This window comes from Lithobates pipiens, unplaced genomic scaffold, assembly GCF_037356315.1.
Source record: "Lithobates pipiens isolate NorthernLeopardFrog02 unplaced genomic scaffold, aLitPip1_a1.2 Scaffold_18, whole genome shotgun sequence".
Classification (NCBI taxonomy): domain Eukaryota; kingdom Metazoa; phylum Chordata; class Amphibia; order Anura; family Ranidae; genus Lithobates; species Lithobates pipiens.
Window position 1 is genome coordinate 620,001,715 of NW_027507758.1, and position 24,992 is coordinate 620,026,706.

At 46.3% G+C, this 24,992-nt stretch overlaps 1 protein-coding gene across 1 annotated transcript in view; it reads left to right on the forward strand.

Moving 5' to 3' along the window:
• The window catches only part of LOC143989513 (uncharacterized), a 283,774-nt gene that overhangs the window by 210,097 nt on the left and 48,685 nt on the right, over window positions 1-24,992 (forward strand). Inside the window, 7 exon segments of the mRNA XM_077489650.1 lie at window positions 3,142-3,345; window positions 3,427-3,624; window positions 3,704-3,847; window positions 6,644-6,779; window positions 11,099-12,320; window positions 21,857-22,348; window positions 22,516-22,900. Coding sequence (XP_077345776.1) covers window positions 3,142-3,345; window positions 3,427-3,624; window positions 3,704-3,847; window positions 6,644-6,779; window positions 11,099-12,320; window positions 21,857-22,348; window positions 22,516-22,900 — 2,781 coding nt within the window.

Consider the following 24,992-nt stretch of genomic DNA (forward strand, 5'->3'; position numbering starts at 1 on the left):
TCTTTAACGCAGGGCAAAAGGGGCAGCTGTCCAGGACCAAGCCATTGTTGTGGGGCCCACAGCATCTACCCCTTGAGCCTGCGCTGCCCGTCGGCTTTTTTTCATCTGGAGTTCCGCCACTTCCAGGCTCCGGCACTGGTCACTTGTTGGCTGCTGAGCTGCTCACTACTGCCACTTGTAAAAACAGAAGGGCTCCTCTCCCGGCGGCTGTTCAGAACCTTCCATTCTCTACACATAGATCTCTAATATGAGAGCAGAGGAGCGAGTGGGTGGGGGATCTACACAGCCAGAAGCTTCTCTATGGAGAGGTGTGAGGGGTGCCCTCAAATCTGCAATCTGTATGTAGTGCACTCTCAACCTTGCACTTCATAAGTGGCTCACCCTTTAACGCTGCACTCTGTACATAGTGCAGCCCCTCAACCCTGCACTCTGTACGTAGCACACCCATCAACCCTGCACTCTGTACGTAGCATACCCCTGCACTCTGTACGTAGCATACCCCTGCACTCTGTACGTAGCATACCCCTTAACCCTGCACTCTGTACGTAGCATACCCCTTAACCCTGCACTCTGTACGTAGCTTAACCCTGCACTCTGTACGTAGCTCACCTCAACCCTGCACTTTGTATGTAGCTCACCCCTCAATGCTGCATTCTGTAGCACACTCCTCACCCCTGTACTCTGTACATAACGCACACCTCAATCCTGCACTCTGTACGTAGCGCACCCCTTAACCCTGCACTCTTTAAATAGCACACCCATCAACCATGCACTCTTTACGTAGCACACCTCTTAATTCTGTACTTAGTGCTCCCCTCAAACCTGCATTCTGTACTTATAGCACCCCTCAACCCTGCACTCTGTACGTAGCACACTCCTCAACCCTGCACTTTGTACATAACTCATCCCTCAATGCTGAACTCTGTACGTAGCACACTCCTGACCCTTGTACTATGCATGCAGCGCATTACTTAACCCTGCATTCTGTAGCACACTCCTGACCCTTGTACTCTGTATGTAGCGCATTCCTGAACTCCTGGTATGTAACAATGCCTCACTGTTAGTGCAGTTTGGCCACACCCACAATTTGATGCAGAAGGCCGTCCCTGCCCAACCCCCTACTCCCTGAAGAAGGGGGAGATTGAGTTCCTGTACCTATTCTCTGAGAAAGGAAAAAAAAGCCCTGCTGCTCGCAAATAGATTTCTAACTTTTGCTTTCCAGCATGCACACTCTGCAATGAGTGGACACACAACACATGTAGCCCTCACCTTGGAAGTCTACAGCATCCTTCCAATCAGCAGCAGCCCGATGGTAGAGAGAGGTGCTAGCAGCCCCTGGACACCGGACAATGAGCTGCACCGGGAAGTCGTGTGTGACTTCTATATTCCCAGCTTATTCTTCTACTGCAGGCAGCATGAAGGTCATTTATCTTTGGCAGCCTATCCTCGGTAATACTGCTCACATTGGGCTCTATTCCTACCTGCACTCGGTTAACTTTCATAGCTGTGTGTGTGCTCTGCTCTTTGCTAATAACAAGTTCAAGAAAGTTTCTGTCTATTGGCAGGTCCCATCACCAACCTAGTTCATGGTGTGCAGGTAGTGAGGAGATGATGTAAGTAAATGGTAATAATCTACAATAACCTCTAGCAACCAATCGGGGAGCTGTAATAATGTGCAGTAACCTCTAGCAAACAATGAGTGAGCGGCAAAGATGTGCGGTAACCTCTAGCAACTAATTGGTTAACAGTAATGAAGTGCAGTAACTTCTAGCAAGCAGAATTTATAAGCTGCAATTTCTAGCGACTAATTGGTGAGTCATAATGTGTGCTGTAACCTCTAGCAGCCAGTCAGTGAGCGGTAATGATATGCTGTAACCTCTGGAGACCAATCACAATCTCTGCCTGATCTATTAAAACTGATTTTGAGTCTAGGTGCTCAGAGCTGGGGGAGGCTGAGCAGACCCAAAGAAAATGTTTGCCCAGGGTCCAATCAATATTAAAGTCGGCCCTGCAATACGCACAGAGCGCAGTGTTCTGGAATGCATTACATGCAGGGCATAGTGTTCAGGAGTGTACTACGCACAGGGTGCAGGGTTCAGAAGTGCAATCGCGTAGCTGTACCCGGAGAGACTCGTGTGGCATGTTTAACTATTTTGTTACCAAAGTTGGTTCTATACAGCTCTAGAGTTTTTTTTTTTCCCCCATATGGGGAATATGCACAATCTATGGTGAGCTATTCAAATAGGGCTAACAAAGCATGTGACAATTCCACCTTCCCTTATTTATGACTGGGATACCTCTTCGCCCCTTCAAAGTGTTTCACAGAACCTGGGGGAGTGGGATATTTGGGGACCCAAAAAAAGGTATAAAAGTCACTGAAATCCCCTACCATCCCCATCTAGAATCTTGTAAATTACTTCGTTTGAATACAACAACGGATATGAATGGTATACAGGAAGATGGGAAAGTCAACAATACACTCTGTAGCAAATTCCTCTTTTATTGTGGAATACATTGGGGACTCGTAAAGGAAGCCATGCTTGGCTAGATCATGTTGTATTTTTAATATTTTATATGAATTGCAATACATTTATGGAATTTTTACAGTGGTGTACATATAAACATAATTTGGCACCTTATATGGTGTGTTTTTTTTTGTTAATTATCCAGTAACAGACGAGGGATGTGTCTGGATGGTGACTGTATCATTGTGTGTGTGTCAGGTTCCTATAAGGTGTCAGGATGTCACTGTCTATTTCTCCATGGAGGAGTGGGAGTATTTAGAAGGACACAAGGATCTCTACAAGGACGTCATGATGGACAATCAGCCGCCCCTCACATCACCGGGTAAGAGGAGACTTTATTGTAAAGGAGAGAGCAGTACGGTGGGTCCACCTAGATCCCCCATCATCTGATAGACACATCGTAACAATGTATTCAGTCAGTGTGTGTGTTTCCTACAGATGGATCCAGTAATGGGAACCCACCAGACAGATGTCCCCATAATCTGTATTCCTGGCATTCCACACAGGAAGGTCACACCATCCCTCGCCATCATCAGGTAGATGATTGACAATTATTGGTGGTTATGATTTATACACTGCATGTTTGTTGCAATGGATGTTTTATTATATCTTTTAGAGTGGAAACCTCAGGGATGATAATATTGTTGTTAAAGAAGAGTATAAAGAGGAGGATGAGGAGTATGGAGTGATGGAGGAGCTTTCAGAAGGACACAAGGACATGATGGAGCCACCTAATACCAGGAACCCACCAGAGAGATGTCCTCCTCCTTTGTATTCTTGGGATTCCACACAGGAAGATCACACCATCCCTCATCATCAGGTAGATGAGGAACAATTAGTGGCAGCTATGATTCATAACACTGCTTGTTTGTTACAATTAATGTTTTATTATATGTTTCAGAGTGGAAATCTTTGGGATTATAATATTGTTGTTAAAGAAGAGGATGAGGAGTATGGAGTGAAAAATGAGTTTTCTGAAGGATACAAGGACAATATGATGGAATCACCTAGTAACAAAAACCCACCAGAGAGATGTCCCCGTCCTCTGTATTCCCGGGATTCCACACAGGAAGTTCACACCATCCCTCACCATGAGCAGGTAGATGAGGAAAAATCGTGGGTAGTTATGATTTATACACAACATGTTTATTACAATGAATGTTCATTATATATTTCAGAGTGGAATCCTCTGGGATGATAATATTGCTGTTAAAGAAGAGTATAAAGAGGAGGATGAGGAGTATGGGGCAATGAAGGAGATTTCTGAAGGACACAAGGATCTCTACAAGGACATTTTGATGGCACCACCTAGCCGTCATCAGGTAGGTGGAGTTGAGGGTCTTTCAGAAATCGTCAGCAGGGGATAGCCATATCTGCATGGCTAGACAAAAAAAAAATAGGACTAGACTGTGTATGCTTTAAGTGAGATTTACTTACAGTGAAACAAAATCCTTCCAAACACCAGCAAACATAACCCCACCAACTGGGGTCTGGAAGCTGACTGGATATCAGCTGGGCAGCAGGTAGGAAATCAATAAAGTCTGGTTGGGCAGCGGCCTGGGAGTCAACAAAGTCTGGCTGAGTTGCAGCCTAGTCAATAAGCAAAGTCTGGCTGAGCGGCGGCCCGGATATCAGCAAAGTCCGTCTGAGTGGCGGCCCGGAAATTGGCAAAGTCTGGCTGGGCTGTGGCCCGAGAACCGGCAAAGTCCAGCTGTGCAATGGCCTGGCAATCTGCAAAGTCTGGTTTGGCACGGCCCGGAAAAAAGGCAAGGTCCGGCTAGGCACAGCCCAGGAATCGACAATTTCTGGCTGAGCAGCTGGCGGGGGACCATCGGAGGCACACATGGCAGCAGGCAGAGGACCACCGGAGGCAGGCTTGGCAGCAGACAGCGGATCACCGGAGGCAGGCTTGGCAGCAGACAGTGGATCACTGGACGCAGGCTTGGCAGCAGCTTGGCTTGGCAGCAGCTTGGCTTGGCAGCAGACAGCGGATCACTGGAGGCAGGCTTGGCAGCAGACAGCGGATCACTGGAGGCAGGCTTGGCAGCAGACAGCGGATCACTGGAGGCAGGCTTGGCAGCAGACAGCGGATCACTGGAGGCAGGCTTGGCAGCAGACAGCGGATCACTGGAGGCAGGCTTGGCAGCAGACAGCGGATCACTGGAGGCAGGCTTGGCAGCAGACAGCGGATCACTGGAGGCAGGCTTGGCAGCAGACAGCGGATCACTGGAGGCAGGCCTGGCAGCAGACAGCGGATCACTGGAGTCAGGCCTGGCAGCAGACAGCGGATCACTGGAGTCAGGCTTGGCAGCAGACAGCGGATCACCGGAGGCAGGCTTGGCAGCAGACAGTGGATCACTGGAGGCAGGCTTGGCAGCAGCTTGGCTTGGCAGCAGCTTGGCTTGGCAGCAGACAGCGGATCACTGGAGGCAGGCTTGGCAGCAGACAGCGGATCACTGGAGGCAGGCTTGGCAGCAGACAGCGGATCACTGGAGGCAGGCTTGGCAGCAGACAGCGGATCACTGGAGGCAGGCTTGGCAGCAGACAGCGGATCACTGGAGGCAGGCTTGGCAGCAGACAGCGGATCACTGGAGGCAGGCTTGGCAGCAGACAGCGGATCACTGGAGGCAGGCTTGGCAGCAGACAGCGGATCACTGGAGGCAGGCCTGGCAGCAGACAGCGGATCACTGGAGTCAGGCCTGGCAGCAGACAGCGGATCACTGGAGTCAGGCTTGGCAGCAGACAGCGGATCACTGGAGTCAGGCTTGGCAGCAGACAGCGGATCACTGGAGTCAGGCTTGGCAGCAGACAGCGGATCACTGGAGTCAGGCTTGGCAGCAGACAGCGGATCACTGGAGTCAGGCTTGGCAGCAGACAGCGGATCACTGGAGTCAGGCTTGGCAGCAGACAGCGGATCACTGGAGGCAGGCTTGGCAGCATACAGCGGATCACTGGAGGCAGGCTTGGCAGCATACAGCGGATCACTGGAGGCAGGCTTGGCAGCAGACAGCGGATCACTGGAGGCAGGCTTGGCAGCAGACAGCGGATCACTGGAGGCAGGTTTGGCAGCAGACAGCGGATCACTGGAGGCAGGCTTAGCAGCAGACAGGATCACTGGAGGCAGGCTTGACAACAGATCACCAGAGGCAGGCTTGGCAGCAGACAGCGGATCATCAGTGGCAGGCATTGAGGCAGACTGATCTCTATTGGGAGGAAGCATGGAGGTGGTCTGGACTCTATCGGCAGGCATTGAGGCGGGTTGGACCCCAATGGCAGGCCACATGGAGGTGGACTGGATCCCATCGGCAGGCCGCATGGAGACGGACTGGTTCCCTTCAGCGGGCAGCATGGTATGTCAGGAATCGTTAGCAGGGATGGTCAGATCTGTGTGGCTACATTCTGGAGACTGGGACCTAACTGTTTACACTTTAAGTGAGGATTATTTACAGTGAAACAAAACCCATCCAAACATCAGTACACAGCAAACATGAAAATATAAGAGAACCAAAAAACCCAATGACAAAATACCTGACTAATCAACCTAACAAACATAAGGCCTAACAACTAACTAACTATAATACAATATATACAGGCCGCATGGAGACGAACTATAATACAATATACACAAATTGGGGAGCACGGCAAAGCAGGGGCAGGGGGAAACTGGAGGTGCTGAGAGCAGATGGGAAGGGGGAACCAAAATTGGGATCAGGAACAAGGGGGAGCAGCTACAAGGTTAAAGGGTACAGGGAAGGAACAAGATCAGGATCAATGGCAAGTAGAATCTGGCAGCAGAGCAAAACACTGGAGCAAGAGGCACTGGTAGGGGAGGACATAAATACCCCCCCCCCCCCAGCAGCCAGCAATAAAGTGGAAACTGATTACTGGGGTCTGCTGGGAGACACCCACTGGTGGACACTGAAACACCCTTCTGCTATGGGAATCACAGTGCCACCAGCAGGTGATCCAGGTTCTGAAAGGGTCTGGAACATAATGCGATTGAACTCTGACATGTGGAGACGATGTGTGGACTCTACAAGATGATATTTTCTATGTGATCTCAAATCATAAATACTTCTATGTTACAGATGTTATTTTCTGCCATTCTGTTGGTTTAGGGTGATGATCTGGTTAACATGAAAGTTGAGGGTGAAGTAGAAGAGACATATGCAATGGATGATCAGCAATACACAGATGAGGATGGAATAATGAGGACATTCAAAGAGGAGGACACTTCTACAGAGATCAGCACAGGTGAGCCGTAATATATTCTTCTGTTATCGCTGCTCTGTTACTGCACACTGATTGGTCCAGAGTAGGGAGGGAGATGAGTGATATCAGCCAATAATAGGTTTATAATAGTCACTGATACCCGTCCTACACATTATTTCTTCTTTTCTCTCAGATAAACTCCCTTCTCTGTGCTGCAGACACAATTTATTTATTTTGTAAATAATATATGTAGATTTGGGGGTTCAGTATGAGTCGCACAGAATAGCATGACAATAGAAATCGCATTATTCTTCATAGTGCCCATTCATATTTATGCAGCACAGCATGGCACATTTTTGTCAGAGGGTCCTGTGCTACTTTTGGTGTTATGTAGCTGCAATTTTGGTCCCATAGTCTTCAATGGAAATGCATGCACATGCAGTCTGGACATACTTTTTGCAGGTTGTTAAGGAGCTGCACCTGCTAGCATCATTGGTTGTTAAGGAGCAAGCACCCACAGTAATGCTAGTAACCAATGACTTATCCCTACTGTCAACTGGGGATTCTCAGTCAACAGTAGAATGTAAACAAAGGACAGAAAAAAATGGCATGGGGTCCCCCCAAAATCCTTACAGGGCCCTAATCCAAGCATGCAGCGTAGAAGGCCGAGAAGGGGGTTACCATGTGTGAACCCCTCTGAACCATACCAGACCACATGCCCTCAACATGCAGGGCTTCTTTGACATGTTGATGAGGACAAGGGCCTCCTCACTACAACCTTGGCCCGGTGATTGTGGGAGTGAGGGGGCTTATTGGAATATGGAAGCCCCCTTTAGCAATAAGGGGTCCCCTAGATCCTGGCCCCTCATGTGAATGAGTATGGGGTACATAGTACCCCTATTCATTGATCAAAAATAATGTAAAGGGTAAATAAAACCACAACATCGTTTTTGTCCTTTACTCAAAAAATGTCCATCCACCGCAATCACGTCATCCAGCGGTGTAGGTCCACATCAATAATGATCAACAATGGGCAACAACCAAAAAAACAACCCTCCGCGTGCTTCTATCACTGAATGACACTCCGCTTCTCCCCTGCTGCTGAAGTAAACAGACAGGTGGGGTCTCTCAGTGACATCATTAACCATGTATGGAAATGACCATACAATGATGTCACTGGGTGACCTCGACCATTTATGACCTCATGATGTTGAATATACATCAAGGGACCCTTTTAGCTTTTAAATGAAAAACTGGTGAAAACTGTGCTATTTACACTTTATAGTGGGGGGGGGGGGCACTATGTACCTCATACTCATTCACATGAGGGTCAGGATCTGGGGGCCCCCTTATTGTTAAGGGGGCTTCCGGATCATGATAAACACCCTGCAGACTCCTACAACTACAGGGCTAGGCCCTTGTCCTCATCAACATAGAGTAGCCTAGTAGCCTTTTCATGGCCTGCCAGGTTGCATGCTCAGATAAGGGTCTAGTATGGACCCTACACCATTTTTTGGGCACGGGGTTCCCCTTAAAATCCATAACAGACTAGAAGTGCCTGGCAGAATCCCCAAACCTTAAAAAAAAAAAAAAAAAAAAAAAAAAAAAAGGATGTCCTTGTTTTGCAATCTGCTGTCAACTGAATGAATGAATAATTTGTATAGCACACAATGCAAACTGAATCGCCTCAAGGCGCTGTGCAGAGCTTTGTTGTCCAGCTTCTAGAAGAGGAAGGTCTTGAGTTTTTTCCTGAAGACCTGAAGGTTTTCTTCCAAGCGGATGTTGGTTGGTAGAGAGTTCCATAGCCGTGGTCCTTGGACAGCGAATCTCCGTTTCCCCTTTGATTTGTACCGAGATTTGGGAACGAGGAGGAGATTTTGGTTAGAGGATCGAAGACTGCGGTTGGGAGTGGAGTGTAGTGCAGCTGACAGCTGGTATGAGTCCTTAGTAGTTAAGATGCTGTTATGTGCAGTGAGTTGAGTATGAGTTGAGCCAGTCCAAAACTGTATTTTAGGGCATGGCAGCCCACTTTCATTCAATAAACGAAAAGTTCACATGCACATTAGTTGCCCACACAGGCGTTTCTTGCACACAAAACACAAATAAAGAAAATGCCAAGCCTCTTGGCTCACTTGTGTTGCCCAGCTCTTCTGGATCACTTTGGCTCTCAGCCTTTAGTTGCTAATTATTGGGGTTCTCTTGACTCCATCAGGACTACTTTGGGTTTCAAAGGGGAAACCTATGCAAAATGTAATGGGGGGAAAAAAAGGGTTCCCTCTCAAAATTCATTACAGACCCTTGTACAAGTATTCAGCTTGGCTAGCCCGATAGGGCTAGTGCCCCACTCCTAAACCATACAAGGCTACATGCCCTCAACCTGGGGGGTGTACCTTGTTTGATAAGGACTCAGGCTTCTTCTCCACAACCCTAGGCCTGAGGCTGTGGGGTTCTACAGGTGGGGGCTTGTAAGAAATTGGAACCCCCCCCCCCCCCCCTTTAAAAATTAAGGCTGGCTCCAGATAATGGCTTCTCTAATGAGTAACCTTAATATTTGGTAAATAAACATGCAGACCCACTTTTTGACAAGTTCTTTATTTAAAAAAAAAAAAAGTCCCATGATGTAGAACTATTTTCAGTCACATTGTCGAGCGATGCAAATCCACATCACTCACGATGAATGATATCTGCTGAAAGAAAAAACACGACCACATGTCCGATCATGTCCCTTGCCTGTTGTGAAGCCCTGCAACTGAATGGAAACAAAGAGTGAACTCCATGACCACATATGGACATGACCATATTTGGTCAGTCATGTCACAAGGGAGCCCAAATGTGTGTGTGTTTTTATTTACTTTCCTTTTTTTTGTGAATGAGCAGGGTTACTATGTACCCTTACTTATTCATGTATGGGGATGGATATCTGGGGTACCCTTATACTAAAGGTGGCTTCCAGATTCTGATAAGCCCCTCTCCAGCAGACCTCAGCAACTCCCAAGGTTATGGGCAAGGGACCCATGTCCTCATCAACATAGGGCAAAGGTGCTTTGCCAAGGTACCCCCTATGTTGAGATATGTGGTTTTCGTATTATGCTTGTCACCAGAAGCCTTAGCCCTTGTACACACAGTCGGAAATTCCGAAGGAAAATGTCCGATTGGACCGTGTTGTCAGATAATCCGACCATGTGTGGATATGTTTATGGTACGCATAATGTGATGGATGGGGGGTTGTTTTAATGAATAAAGCAAACGGGATTACACTATGCAGATGTCCCTTTTGTTTTTATATATTACGGATACCCATCCCATTATGAGCTCACACCTGGTGGTGAGAATCGAGAATAGCAGGGAAAAAGGTGGATAAAGAAAAGATCCATATACTCAAAGGCCTGTATTTGATTTTTATCTGGTGAGTGTATCCCCATTAGGGGATCTCTGGTGATTCACATGGTGGATTCTGGTGGAAGACGCAGTTAAAGGGGAAGCAAGGACTCTCTCTTTTTTACACCCAAGCCACTGGTTTTACCTCTCCTTTCCTTTTTAGCACTCTGCAGGACTATTTTTGAATATTTTTGAATATATTTTTGAATATATTTAATATATATTCTTTACATTCTATATAATTTTTATCTGGGGGTCTATTTAAATGGACGGACTCAATTAAGTGCTGCTGCAATATTTGCTCAGTGATTTTTATTCATCTCTTATTTTATTGCCTTTTCTACAATGTGTGGGCTCCATCGGACTTTTTCCGTCGGAATGTCCGACCAACAAAGTTTGAGAGCTGGATATAAAATTTTCCGACAACATGATCCGATCGGACAAAGTGCCTTGCATGCTCAGATCAAATTACGAGACCAAAGCTATTGGCTACTAGCCTGAACGTAGTCCCGTCGTAACGAACGAACGTCATCACGTTATGTACAATCGGATTTTCCGACAACTTTCTCCGTCCGTGTGTATGCAACACCAGTTTCTGACAAAATCCGTCGATTTTGTTGTCGGAATGTCCGACCGTATGTACAAGGGCTTAGGCCTATGGTCACTTGTTCTATGCTTAAGGGTCTGCAAGTCTGAATTCTGAACCTTTTGATTATCAGAGTTCACTTAAGCCAGTGCCTAGGCTTGTGGTTGTGTTCACTGCTTAAATGTAGAAGTAATCTGGGAGGAGGACCAAAGGCCCTTTGAAGGGGGAACGTTTTCCAGCTGGTTGCAACATCTACAGAGAACATCTGCTCACACAAGTCTACCTCATCCAGATGGGATCTTTATTTAAGTGACTGAACCCTCTCATATATGATATAAAAAAAACGTTATAAGAGACTTTTTTTTTATTTTATTTTTTTATTTTTATATTTTTCCAGGTCACCTCATTAAGAAGCCCTCCAAGGATCATCTCACTTTATCTCCAGGTTGGAAAATGGAAGATGAGGACATCACAAGAGTTTGTGTAGGAGAAAAGACAATGAGCTCAGCTATGGATGGAGGACTTCACAGTGTGGATAGACCATCAAGTCCCTCTGACTCTGAGCAACCTCGTACTGTGAGGGATGGTGCCAGAATTCAGGGGGGGGGGAAATTTTCCTGTCCTGAATGTGGGGAAAGTTTTAGCTCTGAATTAAGTCTTACTATACATCAGAGATCTCACGCGGGTGAGAAGCTTCATTCCCGTCCTGAGTGCGGGGAATGTTATCTTGACAAATCAGGATTTGTCGTATATTGCAGATCTCACATGGGCGACAAGCCAAATTCCTGCCTCGCATGTGGGAAATGTTTTACACGGAAATCAGACCTTGTTAGGCATCTGAGATGTCACACGGGTGAGAAGCCGTATTCCTGCCCTGAGTGCGGGAAATGTTTTTCACAGAAATCAGGCCTTGTTATACATCAGAGATTGCACACATGGGAGAAGCAAAATTCCTGCCCTGAATGTGGGATGTGTTTTACAAAGAAATTAGATTTTGTTATACATCAGAGATCTCACACCGGGGGGAATCTGTATTCCTGCCCTGAGTGCGGGAAATGTTTTATACACAAATCAGTCCTTGTTAAACATCAAAGAACCCACACAGGGGAGAAACCATATTCCTGCCCTGAGTGTGGAAAATGTTTTTCACAAAAATCAGGCCTTGTAATACATCAGAGATATCACATGGAGGAGAAGCCGTATCCCTGCCCTGATTGTGGGAAATGTTTTACACGGTTGTTCTATCTATCCACACACCAGAAGGTTCACACTGGTGAGAAGCCATATTCCTGCCCTGAGTGTGGAAAATGTTTTTCACAAAAATCAGGCCTTGTTGTACATCAGAGATCTCACACAGGGGAAAAGCCGTATTCCTGCCCCGACTGTGGGAAATGTTATATGAAGAAATCATACCTTGCCATACATCAGAGATCTCACACGGGGGAGAAGCCGTATTCCTGTTCTGAGTGCGGGAAATGTTTTGCACGGAAATCCATCCTTGGTATACATCAGAGATTACACACAGGGGAGAAGCCACATTCCTGCACTGAATGCGGGAAATGTTTTATAGATAAATCACACCTTGTTAAACATCAGAGATTTCACACGGGAGAGAAGCCGTATTCTTGCCCTGTGTGCGGGAAATGTTTTTCAGATAAATCGCACCTTGTTTGCCATCAGAGATCTCACACAGGGGAGAAGCCGCATTCTTGCCCTGAGTGCGGGAAATGTTATTCACGGAAATCAGACCTTGTTATACATCAGAGATATCACAGTGTGGTGTAGGGAAGAGTAGAACATTCCTGGGTTTATTTCCCGGGAGGTTCACTGAACTGCCCCTAAGTTCTGAATGTTAATATGAACCCCACTGAAGTCAATGGGAGTCAATTTTTTTTTTTTTTTTAAACTGACAGTTTATTGAATTTCCAATTTTTAACAAAGATACAGAAAAAAGAACAATAAGGTACAGTTAATGAGGGTAGGCAGTCACAAGCTACATTACTCCGTATGGCGGGTGGCATATACCAAACGAGCCGCCGAGAGTCAAATTTTTAAAATCAATTCAGGCCATTTTGAAGGCAAATAGGCAAGAAACTGTCAAAGGGCATGGGGAGCTGGGCACTGAGCACTGCCCTGGGGGATATCAAGAGGTATATTAGAAAACTACAGATCTGCCTAACATCAATAGTGTGTAAGGCATTTGAGGGAATGGTAAGGACTCTATAGAATATAGAAATATGTATGTTATAAAGGTATCATAAGCAACAACCAGCATGGATTTATGAAAAACAGTTCTTATCAGACCAACCGGTTATCGTTCTATGAGGCAAGAATTTAGAAATGATGATGGTGGAATTCCAGTGCACATACAGTAGTTTATCAAGTTTTTATCCCTCTATAAATGTTTAATCTGTAAAATAAAGTCTGTTGGAGTTGATGAAATTGTATGTACATGGATAAGAATCTGGTTACATGAACGGGCCCAGAAAGTAGCTATAAATGACTCATTCTCTGAATGGTGGGCCCCGCAGGGTTCTGTCTTGGGGACAATGCTGATCAATGTGTTTTATTGATATTGTAGAGGTTGGAATCAAGAGCTGAATTGTAGTGTTGGCAGATGATACCAAATTATGCCAGTAGAAACCTTCTGCACAGCTTGTAGCATCATTACAGGAAGACCTTGATAAAGGTCAGCTACATGGCAGATGATGTTTAATATTGAGAAATGTAAAGTGATGCACTTGGGTGCCAAAATATACTTCTGAATGGATACACGGAGCTGTGACTCGGCTTGGGTGCCTTTCTACACTCCCTGAGACTGACTGGTATCTGACGTATGCTGGGATCACCAATAAGGTATTTGTATATCGCTATCGTATCTCCTCTGAAGTGTCTGTCTCTCCCCCATGGAGAATCACTGTGGGAGCCAAGCGCAGCAGTCATTGAGCCTTCAGAATCTCCGATCTCCCTGTTACAGCAGCTTACACTGAGCTGAGAGCTGCATACAGGGAAATCAAGTTTAATTCTAAGTGCTGCTGTAAAGAGAACATTTTGAATTACAGTAATAAAAGCCCCTTTAGCACTCCCTTAAATTTTTTCCACAAATTAACCCCTTTAATGCTCTCTGATCACTGCTTGCATGTAAAAGTATCTGGCTGTAGATAGGAACTACTGGAGCTCCACTCTAGACAGGAAACATTTGACCTCCACATCCTCGAGTTGTGTGAGTGGAGCAAAGATGTGGAGAACAGTGGACTTGACACTGGACAGGATGCATCAGGTGGTGGTATCGGCACTGGAGAGGGTGCAGTGGATGATGCTTTTTGGCACTGGAGAATGTGCAGTGGATGATGTGATCGGCACTGGAGAGGGTGCAGTGGATGATGGGATTGGTATTGGAGAGGGTGCAGTGGATGATGGTATTGGTATTGTAGAAGGTGCAGTAGATGATGGGCACGGCACTGGAGAGGGTGCAGTTGATGTGATCAGCACTGGGTAGAGTACAGTGGACGATGGGATTGGCACTGGATGATAGGATCAGCACTGGAGAGGGTGCAGTGGATGATGTGATCGGCACTGGAAGGGGTACAGTCAATGATGGGATCAGCACTGGAGAGGGTGCAGTGGATGATGGGATCGGCACTGGAGAGGGTGCAGTGGATGATGGGATCGGCACTGGAGAGGGTGCAGTGGTTGATGGGAATGGCACTGGAGAGGGTACAGTGGATGATGGGATCGGCACTGCATGATAGGATCGGCACTGGAGAGGGTGCAGTGGATGATGTGATCGGCACTGGGGGAGGTGCAGTGGATGATGGGATCGGCACTGCAGAGGGTGCAGTGGATGATGGGATTGGTATTGGAGAGGGTGCAGTGGATGATGGGAGGAGAGGGTGCAGTGGATGATGGGATTGGTATTGGAGAGGGTGCATTGGATGATGGGATCGGCACTGAAGAGGGTGCAGTGGATGATGATGGGAGCGGCACTGGAGAATGTTCAGAGGATGGTGGTATCGGCACTGGAGAGGGTGCAGTGGATGATGTGATCGGCACTGGGGAAGGGGCAGTGGCTGATGGGATCGGCACCGGATGATGGGATTGGCACTTGAGGGGGTGCAGTGGATGATGGGATCGACACTGGAGGGGATGCAGTGGATGATGAGATCGGCACTGGGGGGGGGGTGCAGTGGATGATTGGAGCGGTACTGGAAAGGGTGCAGGGGGTGGCAGTTTTGCCACTGCAGAAACTCCACACAACAATAAATGTCTTTCCATATCCACTCTGCTTATAATTGTTTTTTACAAAGTTGGCAGTGATAATGTCCCACTGGCCGGCACGGTAGGCTGCACTGGCATAAGATTTTGTCTGTAATAGAAATAACATATTAATAAACTGCACATAAAATATAAGCAATTCATACAACTTTCTCAGTGTGATCATATGTAGACTTTTTTTGTAAAATTATTTTTATTGAAGTATTTTTGAGACAAACAAATAAACATTGAAAAAGGAGTGGTCCTGAAACAACGCCAGTCCCCTCCATGACCAACATGGTCAACTATGACACAACATTTCAATCTAACTAACATAGGTAACTGACTGTGTGTACTCTTTGAAAAACCATACCCAACCCCCAACAGCCCATATCTCAGTTCACCACAACCTTCGGATGGCAGATTCACCCTAAATCATAAAGGGAATACACCGGGATACAGACCACGGACATATTGATGTGGCCAAGGTAATGACTAGGCAATGCACTTCTATCAGGTCCGATTTTGTTCTCTGGTGGATGGCTAAGTGAAGGGTCTCGTATGACCCTAAGTGAGCCGCTTCCACGACAGTAGCGGAATCCCCATCATCAGATGTCAACCATTTATGGGCAAACACCATTTGACAGGCGAGATAATATTTCCTCCAGTCAGGTAGAGCCAACCGCCCCTGTCCCCAGGGTTCTTAAAGCACCTTGAGTCCTATACGTGGCTGTTTGGGGGCCCAGAGCAAGGAACTAGTAATGCCATCCAGTTGTTTTAAAAGGACTTAGGGATCCACACTGGAGCGTGCCTCAAGAAGTACAAAATGACTGGAAGAATTTTAATTTTCAGTAAATTTATCCTCCCTATAAGCAACAGTGGGAGCCTCTGGCAGGCCTGAGCCTTCTGCTTAAAGAATATCAGTAGGGGCATCAAGTTAAGTGTCATATAATCAGTACTGTCGGCTGTAATCTTAACTCCCAAATATATGATGGAGGAAACCTACTTTAGCGGCAGACTGTGGTCAGCCTTCTCCCTAGCTCCATCATCCAAAGGCAGAATGGAGGACTTGCTCCAATTCACCTTCAAGCCCAAAAATGTGGTAAAGTCATTGAGAATTTTCAGGGCCACCTGCAGCGAGGACCCTGGGTCTCCTAGAAACAAAAGCACGTCGTCCCCATATAATGTCAGATATTCCTTGATGGTACCCACTCTAATGGCCTTGACTTCACTAGATGATCTGAGTGCCACTGCTAAAAGTTCCATCATAAGTGTGAATAAAAATGGGGATAAAGGGCATCCCTGCCTAGTACCTCTACCCACTGAAAAGAAAGGAGATGTAGTCTGGCCCAGCCTAATTGCCACCCTGGGATTGCTATATAGAAAGGTAATCCACTGCCTGAAACCCCTGCCAAACCCCATTTCCTTCAGCACTCGGAGCATGTACTTTCAATCAGTTGAGTCGAACGCCTTTTCTATGTTGATCAACACAACGATTCTGGTACCAACATCAGGCCCCGAGAGCTGGAGGTGGGTAAATAACCTTTTTAAATTAGTATCAGTAGACTTTCTGGGCATGAAACCCGTCTGATCAATATTGACCAGGGAGGAGATTATCTATTGGCCAAGACCTTCGTCAGAATTTTCAGATCTGTGTTTAGCAGAGCGATAGGCCTGTAAGACGAGCAATCTAGAGGATCTTTACCAGGTTTCAGCAGTCGGACCATAATAGCATCCAGCATGGAGGCTGGAAGTCTATTTAATTCCAAACATTAGGCCAGATTTGTATTTAGTCTTGGGGCTAATTCTTCAGTGTAACTTTTATAAAAGTCCACTGGAAAGCCATCTGGCCCCGGAGCCTTATAGGTGGGGGAACTCAAAGATAGCTGCAACCATCTCCTTATGGGTGATCTTACCATCCAACTCCAGCTGCTCGGCCTCAGATAACCTCGGGAGGGTTAGACCCTCCAAGAGGACATCCAAAGCAGCAGGTTTATAGCTCAGAATAGGGGCATAAAGTTCCGCAAAGTAATCCTTAAATTCTCCCAATACGTCTAAAGGGTCACTGACCAGATCTCCACCCTTGCTTCCAATAACGGGGATGTTATCTAATTGTCTACAGCCATTAATCTCACCAGCAACTTCCCATTTTTGCCTCCCTCCAAGAAAACCGAGTTTGCCCTGTGTTTTGCCTCCGTATGAGCCAGATCTGAGAAACGCAGGGAGAGAAGATGCCTGGCTTCCATCAGACAAATAAATGTGTAGACTTAAAGGGTTACTAAACCCTTGTGTTTTTTTTTTATAACAAACATATCATTCTTACCTCCACTGTGTTCGTTTTGCACAGAGTGGCCCCGATCCAGCTCTTCTGGGGTCCCTCAGCGGCGATCGCAGCTCCTCCTCGCATCGGGAAACCACAGAGGAGAAGTTTTCTCCCTCGGGGTAACTGTGTGGGCTTGCTCCCGAGTCCAGCTTTTGCTTCAATAGACTCAGAAAGCCAGACTCGGTCCCACCCCCCTGCGCCAATGGCTGCGCTGCTATCAATCTATCCAATCAAGAGCTAAGAAGCCGGCCAGAGAGGGTGTTAAACAATTGCTTTTACAAACAAATCCAGTTTACAAAAAAAAAGGGTTGTAAACCCTCGCTTGTTTTTCACCTTAATGCATTCTATGCATTAAGTTGAAAAAAAAATTCTAATGCAGCAGTGCCCCCGAGCCCCCCTTAAAATTACCTGAGCCCCGTAATTTGCACAATGGGAACGAGCCAGAGCTGGTGTGCTCGTGTCCTGATTGGATAAATTAATAGCAGCGGAGCCATTGCTGTCAATCAAATGCAGTGATGTGGGGGGGGGGGGGGGGGGGGCGCGAGTCCTACATTCTGCGTCTATGGATGCCGAATGATGGACTCGGGAGCGCACCCGCAAGGTATTCCCCCCCCCCGGGAGAGCGCTTCTATTAGGGGGTTATCTGATGTGGGGAGGCGCTGCCGGGGGACCCCAGAAGACTAGGTTCGGGGCCACACTGCAAAACGAGCTGCACAGCGGAGGTAAGTATTACATGCTTGTTATTTAGAAAAAAAAAACCTTACAATTACTTTAAGGAGTTGCACTTTAACAGAAAGTACAAAACCACCCAAAAATATCTTCTTGTATTTCTGCAAATCCCAACAGAATTGATCAGTATCTGCTGCAGACAGCAGTCACTGGAGCTCCACTCTACACAGAAATCATGTGACCTCCACTTCCTGTAGTATGGTCGTATTTGTTGTTTGTTACAATAAAGTTCATTTAAAAATGAAAAAAGGTGACGTGGAGGCCACATGTTTCCTGCAACAGCGGAGCTTTAGCTGCAATGATTCACCTTTGTTTTGTTAAAAAAAAAAAAAGAAGTAGATTGGAGGCCACGTGCTCCCTGTCGTCGGTGGAGCTCCACCTTGAAACCAGACCCCTCTGAGTCAGGAGTAGTGATGGGCTCGAGTGTGTTCAGATCGAGCCCACCAGGAAGCTGTCGCTGCACATCGCCAATCATAGGCAGTCAGGTATTTCCTGACTGACAGCTGCACATACGCACGCTGCCTATGATTGGCGGTTTGCAGTGCCGACTTCCTGGCGGGGCTCGATCCGAATACGTTCTACCCCATTATTACTCAGGAGGAAGTAGAGAGGAAGAGACGTTGCTGAAAGTGGCAGCAGAGGAGGTAATAAGATCTTATTTTCTATTTACACCCAGTAACCCCCCCCTGTCATGTTCGTCCTCTTCCTCCATAGTCACTGTGATGTCTTTTATCTCCAGCGGATGATGATACACACATATATAGTGTGGAAACCTAGATTAACCCCTTTGGGGGCAGAACATTTCCCCCACTTATGGGGCCGGAACATTCTCTTCATTTTTGGAGATGTGTCTCCTTCTCACTTTAGCCGTCTCTTGTAACGAGGGACGAGATTAAGATTGGGGTTGTATTGAAATCTAATTTGCGCAACAGTTACATGGGGACATTTCCAGAATCCTCTCACTATGAAAGAGACACCCAGCAACCTGTGAGCCCTCCATCATATTGTTTTCCCTCAGAAGTCCCTTGTTGTGAGCCAGTGCCTCTCTGCCTGTGTTTCATCAGATTTGGCGACTCGTCAGAATGTGTAACGTGTCGTTACGTCGCCGCCATCTTGCTACACCCCACACTCGCCCACAGTAAAGCCGTGTACAGACGATCAAACAATCCGGTGGAAAAGTCAGACTCAAGTCCGCCGGACAATCCGCCCGTGTGTGGGCTCTGGCTGACTTTTTTTACCCAAAAGTCCGGCGGACTAAGAAAGACGTTTTGCACCTAAATATGTCCACCGGACTCGCATTTCGGCGGACAATACAGCCGTGTGTGTGCTAGTCCGCCGTACCCAGAGAAAAGTCCGCTCATTTTGAGCGCGGCTCCAGGTAGCCGGGGCCAGTGAAGGAGATGTTGCTGCCCCGTCACCTGGTATGGAGTTAAAGGGGAAGCCCTACGCCGAAAAAACGGCATGGGGGTCCCCCTCTAGGTCCATATCAGACCCTTATCTGAGCACGCTACCCGGCCGGTCAGGAAAGGGGGTGGGGACGAGCGAGCGCCCCCCCTCCTGAGCCGTACCAGGCCGCATGACCTCAATATGGGGGGGTACTTTGGGGAAGGGGGGCTGCGTGGCCCCCCCACCCCAAAGCACCTTGTCCCCATTTTGATGAGGACAAGGGCCTCTTCCCGACAACCCTGGCCATTGGTTGTCGGGGTCTGCGGGCAGGAGGCTTATTGGAATCCGGGAGGACGCTGGGACTGTGACATCATAATGGGTGGGGACATCATCTGGCGATGTCCCTATATAAGTCGCCGCACGCCGCGTGCCTGTCATTGTGACTGGAGACAGCAACGAGGCAACAGCTCAAGAAGAGAAGAACAGAAGATGGTGACAGAAGATCAGGCCACCGCTTGTAAACGAGCTAGAAGAAGGCGCAGTGGCCCGGCAAGAAGAACCAAAGAGGGGGACAAGACCCCCGAAGTCAGAAGAAGACCCCCGGGCAGCGACGAAGAAGAAAGCCGGGCTCCTCCGCTAGTAAAAGAGCTAGCAGAAGATAGCGGAGGAGTCCAGGGAGAAGACCCCCGAAGACGGAAGAAGACCCCTGGAACTGTGCGATAAACTAATTTAGCCCTTGTGTGTTGTGTTTTTTTTACATTTTTTTTCACAGATGAATGGGTGGGGGTACATTGTACCCCATACTCATTCACATAGGGTGGGGGGCCGGTATCCGGGGCCCCCTTATTAAAGCTTCCTTCGCTGGTCCCGGCTACCTGGAGGCGCGCTCAAAATGAACGCACATTCCTCTGTGTGTGTGGGCAAGTCCGTTCATTTCAAAAGTACGGCGGATAGTCCGTGGACTATATGGCGGATAGTCCGACGCAAAAGTCCTGTGTGTGGGCAGGTCCGCTCATTCGGACAGTCCGGCGGACAGTCCGGTGGTGTGTCCGCCAGACTAAGTCCGCCGGATAGTCTGATCGTGTGTACGCGGCATAAGCATACAGTGAGAAGGGGGCAAGCGGACATCTTGTTACACCCACCGGAGTTTTGCATTTTACACTTATTTTTAACTGTAAACTGAGGTTATATAGTGAAATACAGTACTTAGAACTCAGTTTGACTGTTTAGATGTTGAATTTTGCTAATAAATAAATCTTTTAAACGATGGGTTTGGTGGATTCCTTACAGCTGTATGTGGTGTTACAGAACAGCCCAGTATTCTCAGACAGCCTCTGTGCCGGTTGATTTGGCTAGAGCAGATTTGGCCATGGAATAGTTTTTTTTTTTTTTATATATAAGTAGATTGGCTTATTTGTAGCAAAAGCTCTCCCCCCCCCCCCGGAAGTCGCCAAAAGTAGTAGAGGGGCTACTTTTGGAAATCGTTGTGGCGCCACAAAATGGGTGCTGCACCGATTCGGACTGTGCCATTGCCGGCAATAGCTGCCGGTTTGGCATGCAGTTTGACATGTCAAATCGCATGCCAAATCATACCAATGTGAATCTAGGCTTACCTTCAGCTATGTGGTGTAAGGGTCTGCCTTGTATTTATCATAGAGATCTGCCCTGAATGAATTTGTTTTCTACAATATCTACAGTATGAACTGGTCATGTTAGTAATTACATTTCTGTTACAATATTAGAGACTAGTTTCTAATGAATTTGGGTTTTTTATAGTATTTATAGTATGAACTATGATATTATTCCTTTGTTAATTTTTATATACAATTAAATTATTTAGTGCCAATTGATGTCATGTGATGTTTATATGCAGCGTCTTTGGTTTTTTCATACTATTTTTGGGTACCTGCCATATTCACTAATCACCGTGTTATCTCCTGGGTGTATGCCTCATATAAAGTCCCACCTTTTTTGTCTTTTTTGTCTAAATTAATCGGGGATGGTCATGCTTGGCTCTACACACCTTGCGCTTCATATAAAGTCCCACCTAGCTGCTTGGTCCTTCTAAACCCTATTCATCTGCTCACTCAAGTCTACCAGATCCAGGAATCTTGATTCTCAACCAGGGTTCCATGGAACCCTAGGGTTCCTCCAGAGATTGCTAGGGGTTCCTTCAGCATTGGGCCATTTCTACCTCTCAGATAAGTTCCCACTGACACTATTAATCTTTTTAGCTATCTGTAAGGAGGTAATTATTCCCAATGTCCACAAGTGTAAGGACCATTCTTCCCACTGACCATCAGACTATTGTATTATGAGTTGTAGATTTCTCATTTTTAGCAGGGGTTCCTCGAGACTGGAGAACTATTTCAAGGGTTCCTCTGTGTTGAAAAGGTTGAGAAAGGCTGATTTAAGTGAATGAACCCTCTCATATATAATGATCATGTTTTGATATTTTTCCAGGACACGCCATCGGGAAACCTCAAAGGATCATCTCACTTTATCTCCAGGTTGTAAAATGGAAGATGAAGACATCGCAGGAGATTGTACAGGAGAAAAGACAATGAGCTCAGCTATGGATGGAGGACTTCACAGTGTGGATAGACCATCAAATCCCTCTGACTCTGAGCAACCTCGTACTGTGAGGGATGGTGGCAGAATCCAGGGGGAGGATACATGTTCCTGTCCTGAACGTGGGGAGAGTTTTAACTCTGAATTAAGTCTTACTGTACATCAGAGATCTCACAAAGGCAAAAAGGCAAATTCCTGCCCAGAATGTGGGAAATGTTTTATACAGAAATCAAGTCTTGTTGTACATCAGAGATCTCACACGGGGGAGAAGCCGTATTCCTGCCCACAGTGTGGGAAATGTTTTTCACAGAAATCAGTCCTGGTTAGACATCAAAAATCTCACATGGGAGAGAAGCCATATTTCTGTTCTGAGTGCGGGAAAGCGTATACAAAGAAATCAGACCTTCTCATACATTGGAAATCTCACACGGGGAGAAGCTTAATTCTTGTCTAGAATGTGGGAAATGTTTTATATCAAAATCAAGTCTTGTTGTACATCACAGATCTCACAAGGGGGAGAAGACTTATTCCTGCCCTGAGTGCAGGAAAAGTTATACAAAGAAATCAGACCTTGTTATACATCAGAGATCTCACACGGGGGAGAGGCCGTATTCCTGCCCCGAATGCAGAAAATGTTTTTCACAGAAAACAAGTTTTCTTATACATCAGAGATTGCACACGGGGAAGAAGCCATATTCCTGCTCTGAGTGTGGGAAATGTTTTACATGTAAATCATACCTTGTTAGGCACCAGAGATTGCACTCGGGGGAGAAGCCGTATATTTGCCTAGAGTGTGGAAAATGTTTTTCAAATAAATCAGACCTTGTTAGACATCAGAGAATTCACACTGGGCAGAAGCTGTATTCGTGCCCTGAGTGCAGAAAATGTTTTAGGCAAAAGTCAGTCCTTGTTAGACATCAGAGATCTCACTGAAGGGTGTAGGGATGAGTGGGACATTCCTGGGTTCAGTTCTCCTGGAGGTTCTTTGAACTGCTTCTAAGTTCTGAATGTTAATCCAAACCCCACTGAAGTCAATGGTAGTAGAATCCTGGTTTAGAGGCGCTCGTGTGCGCACCCCCTACTGATTGGACACAGAACGAGTTTGTCAGCAGGCTACAGCCAATTATTTTGGCTGTAAACCTGCTGATTGGCTGTGGTGAGTAAACACAACAGTAAACACAACACACAGGTTCTGGCTGGATTTTCTCCTGCTTTTAGTTACCGTTCAGAACTGAAAGACTGAGAGACTCCAGCTAGATCTGTACGTAAATGCACCACACATCCACATGCATACACTTGTTAGGCAACAGTTAACCCCTTCGATTGCCATCCTGATCACTCCTGTTAACCAGCCTTAGTACAGTATTAGGGTCACTAGCAACTTTAGTGTCAGTCAGTTTGTGTCAGATTTCCTGCCACACTATCACAGTCACACTGCCAGTCTCTGTTCAACACCATTAGTAGTATAGTGTCTGTATGGATCAGTATCTTTATCATGATCAGAACTATACTAGTGTCCCCGAAAACGCAGTTTGCTTTTTACCAAAGACATGTAGCAGAATACATTTTATGAAGAAATTTGATTTTATTGGATATGTTTTATCCACAGAATGTAGAAAATTATTATTATTTTTTTATATTTTATATTTTTTTATTTATATAATAATAAATGTAAAAAAATGGTGGTGATAAAATACCACCAAAATTAAGCTTTATTTATATGAAAGAAATTATATAAATGTCATGTGGGTACAGTGTTGCATGACCAAGCAATTGCCAAAGTAGCACAGTGTTGAATAGCAAAATATGATCTGGTCATGAAGGGGGTAAAGTATTCTGGAGGTCAAATTTTTAAATGCAGTTTCTCTCTGGCTCTCGTTTATAATGGTCCTCCTAACCTTGTTGTATTCCTCCACTAATTTTTCCACCAGATATTCATGGGGACAATCAGCACGCCATTTTTTTTATGTTTATATTTCCCACTGATTTGCAAGAGATATCAAAGGCTAGTATATTTCAGATCTAGCATAGATACCGTTTCCTATCAACCTGCCCAAAAAGGTTGGCTTGTAATCATAAAGCCTATTACCACAACAGGACCCTAGGTAACTAGATGTTTGTAAGTTGTAGAGAGGATGCTGTCTCAGAATATTAAATTCCATAGCGATCATTTCAATTAACTTTAATGAGTAAGAATTAGTATGCTACAATCAACCAATTCTGCCTCCAGGTTCTAAAAACTGCATAATCTCTACTCTGCGGGAATGATGGATTATCCTGAATTGGCAGGAAATTTGATACATAGTAAGGCATTCCTTATTTTTTCCTCAACTCTCTCCAAGCTACTATTGTATTCCTATAAAGTAAATTAGGCTTCAGACTTGGAGGCATGTAGGCAGAAGTAGTTTTCTCCACTGCAGGTGGCCTTCAACTGCAGAGGCGATGCTGCTGGAGGGGAAGTCTGGAGGAACCTGGTTCCTCTATGGTTTCCTGGGTCACTAAGGAAGCAATCCAGTTGGATGCTATTGCCCCATGTGATTCTGGTAGCCATCTTGGGTTAAGCAGAGCCTATTTAAGACCCTGTCTCCCGAGTTTGGTGCGCTTTATGCCAGTGGGTAGCGTAGGGAAAGGAACCCCTTCTGTTAAGGACAGCACAAGCGGTAGGAAAATGTTCCTGATGAGGAGGGAAAATGTAGGGTTGCAGCTCTTCTGGCCATCTTTGCAATTGGACACAAAAGGGCCAGGCCGCATTCTGCCCCTCTCTATAGACGCTGTCACTCTGGCTGGAACCCGCTCTGCATTGCATCAATACTAGTTTACTATTACAACACACCACCTACACTTGGTGTAGTTTGCAGGATATGTCCATTGCAAGAGGTGCAGAAGGAGGCCTGAGCTCCAGCATGGCTCCACTAGGATTGGCCTTAGCCCTAATAACAACGTATAATGGTTCTAACATTCCTCTGGCAGAGTGGGAGAAGAGGCTGAAGAGTGCTGTGTGTCTGTACCAGGTCTGGCCCGGCTGGTG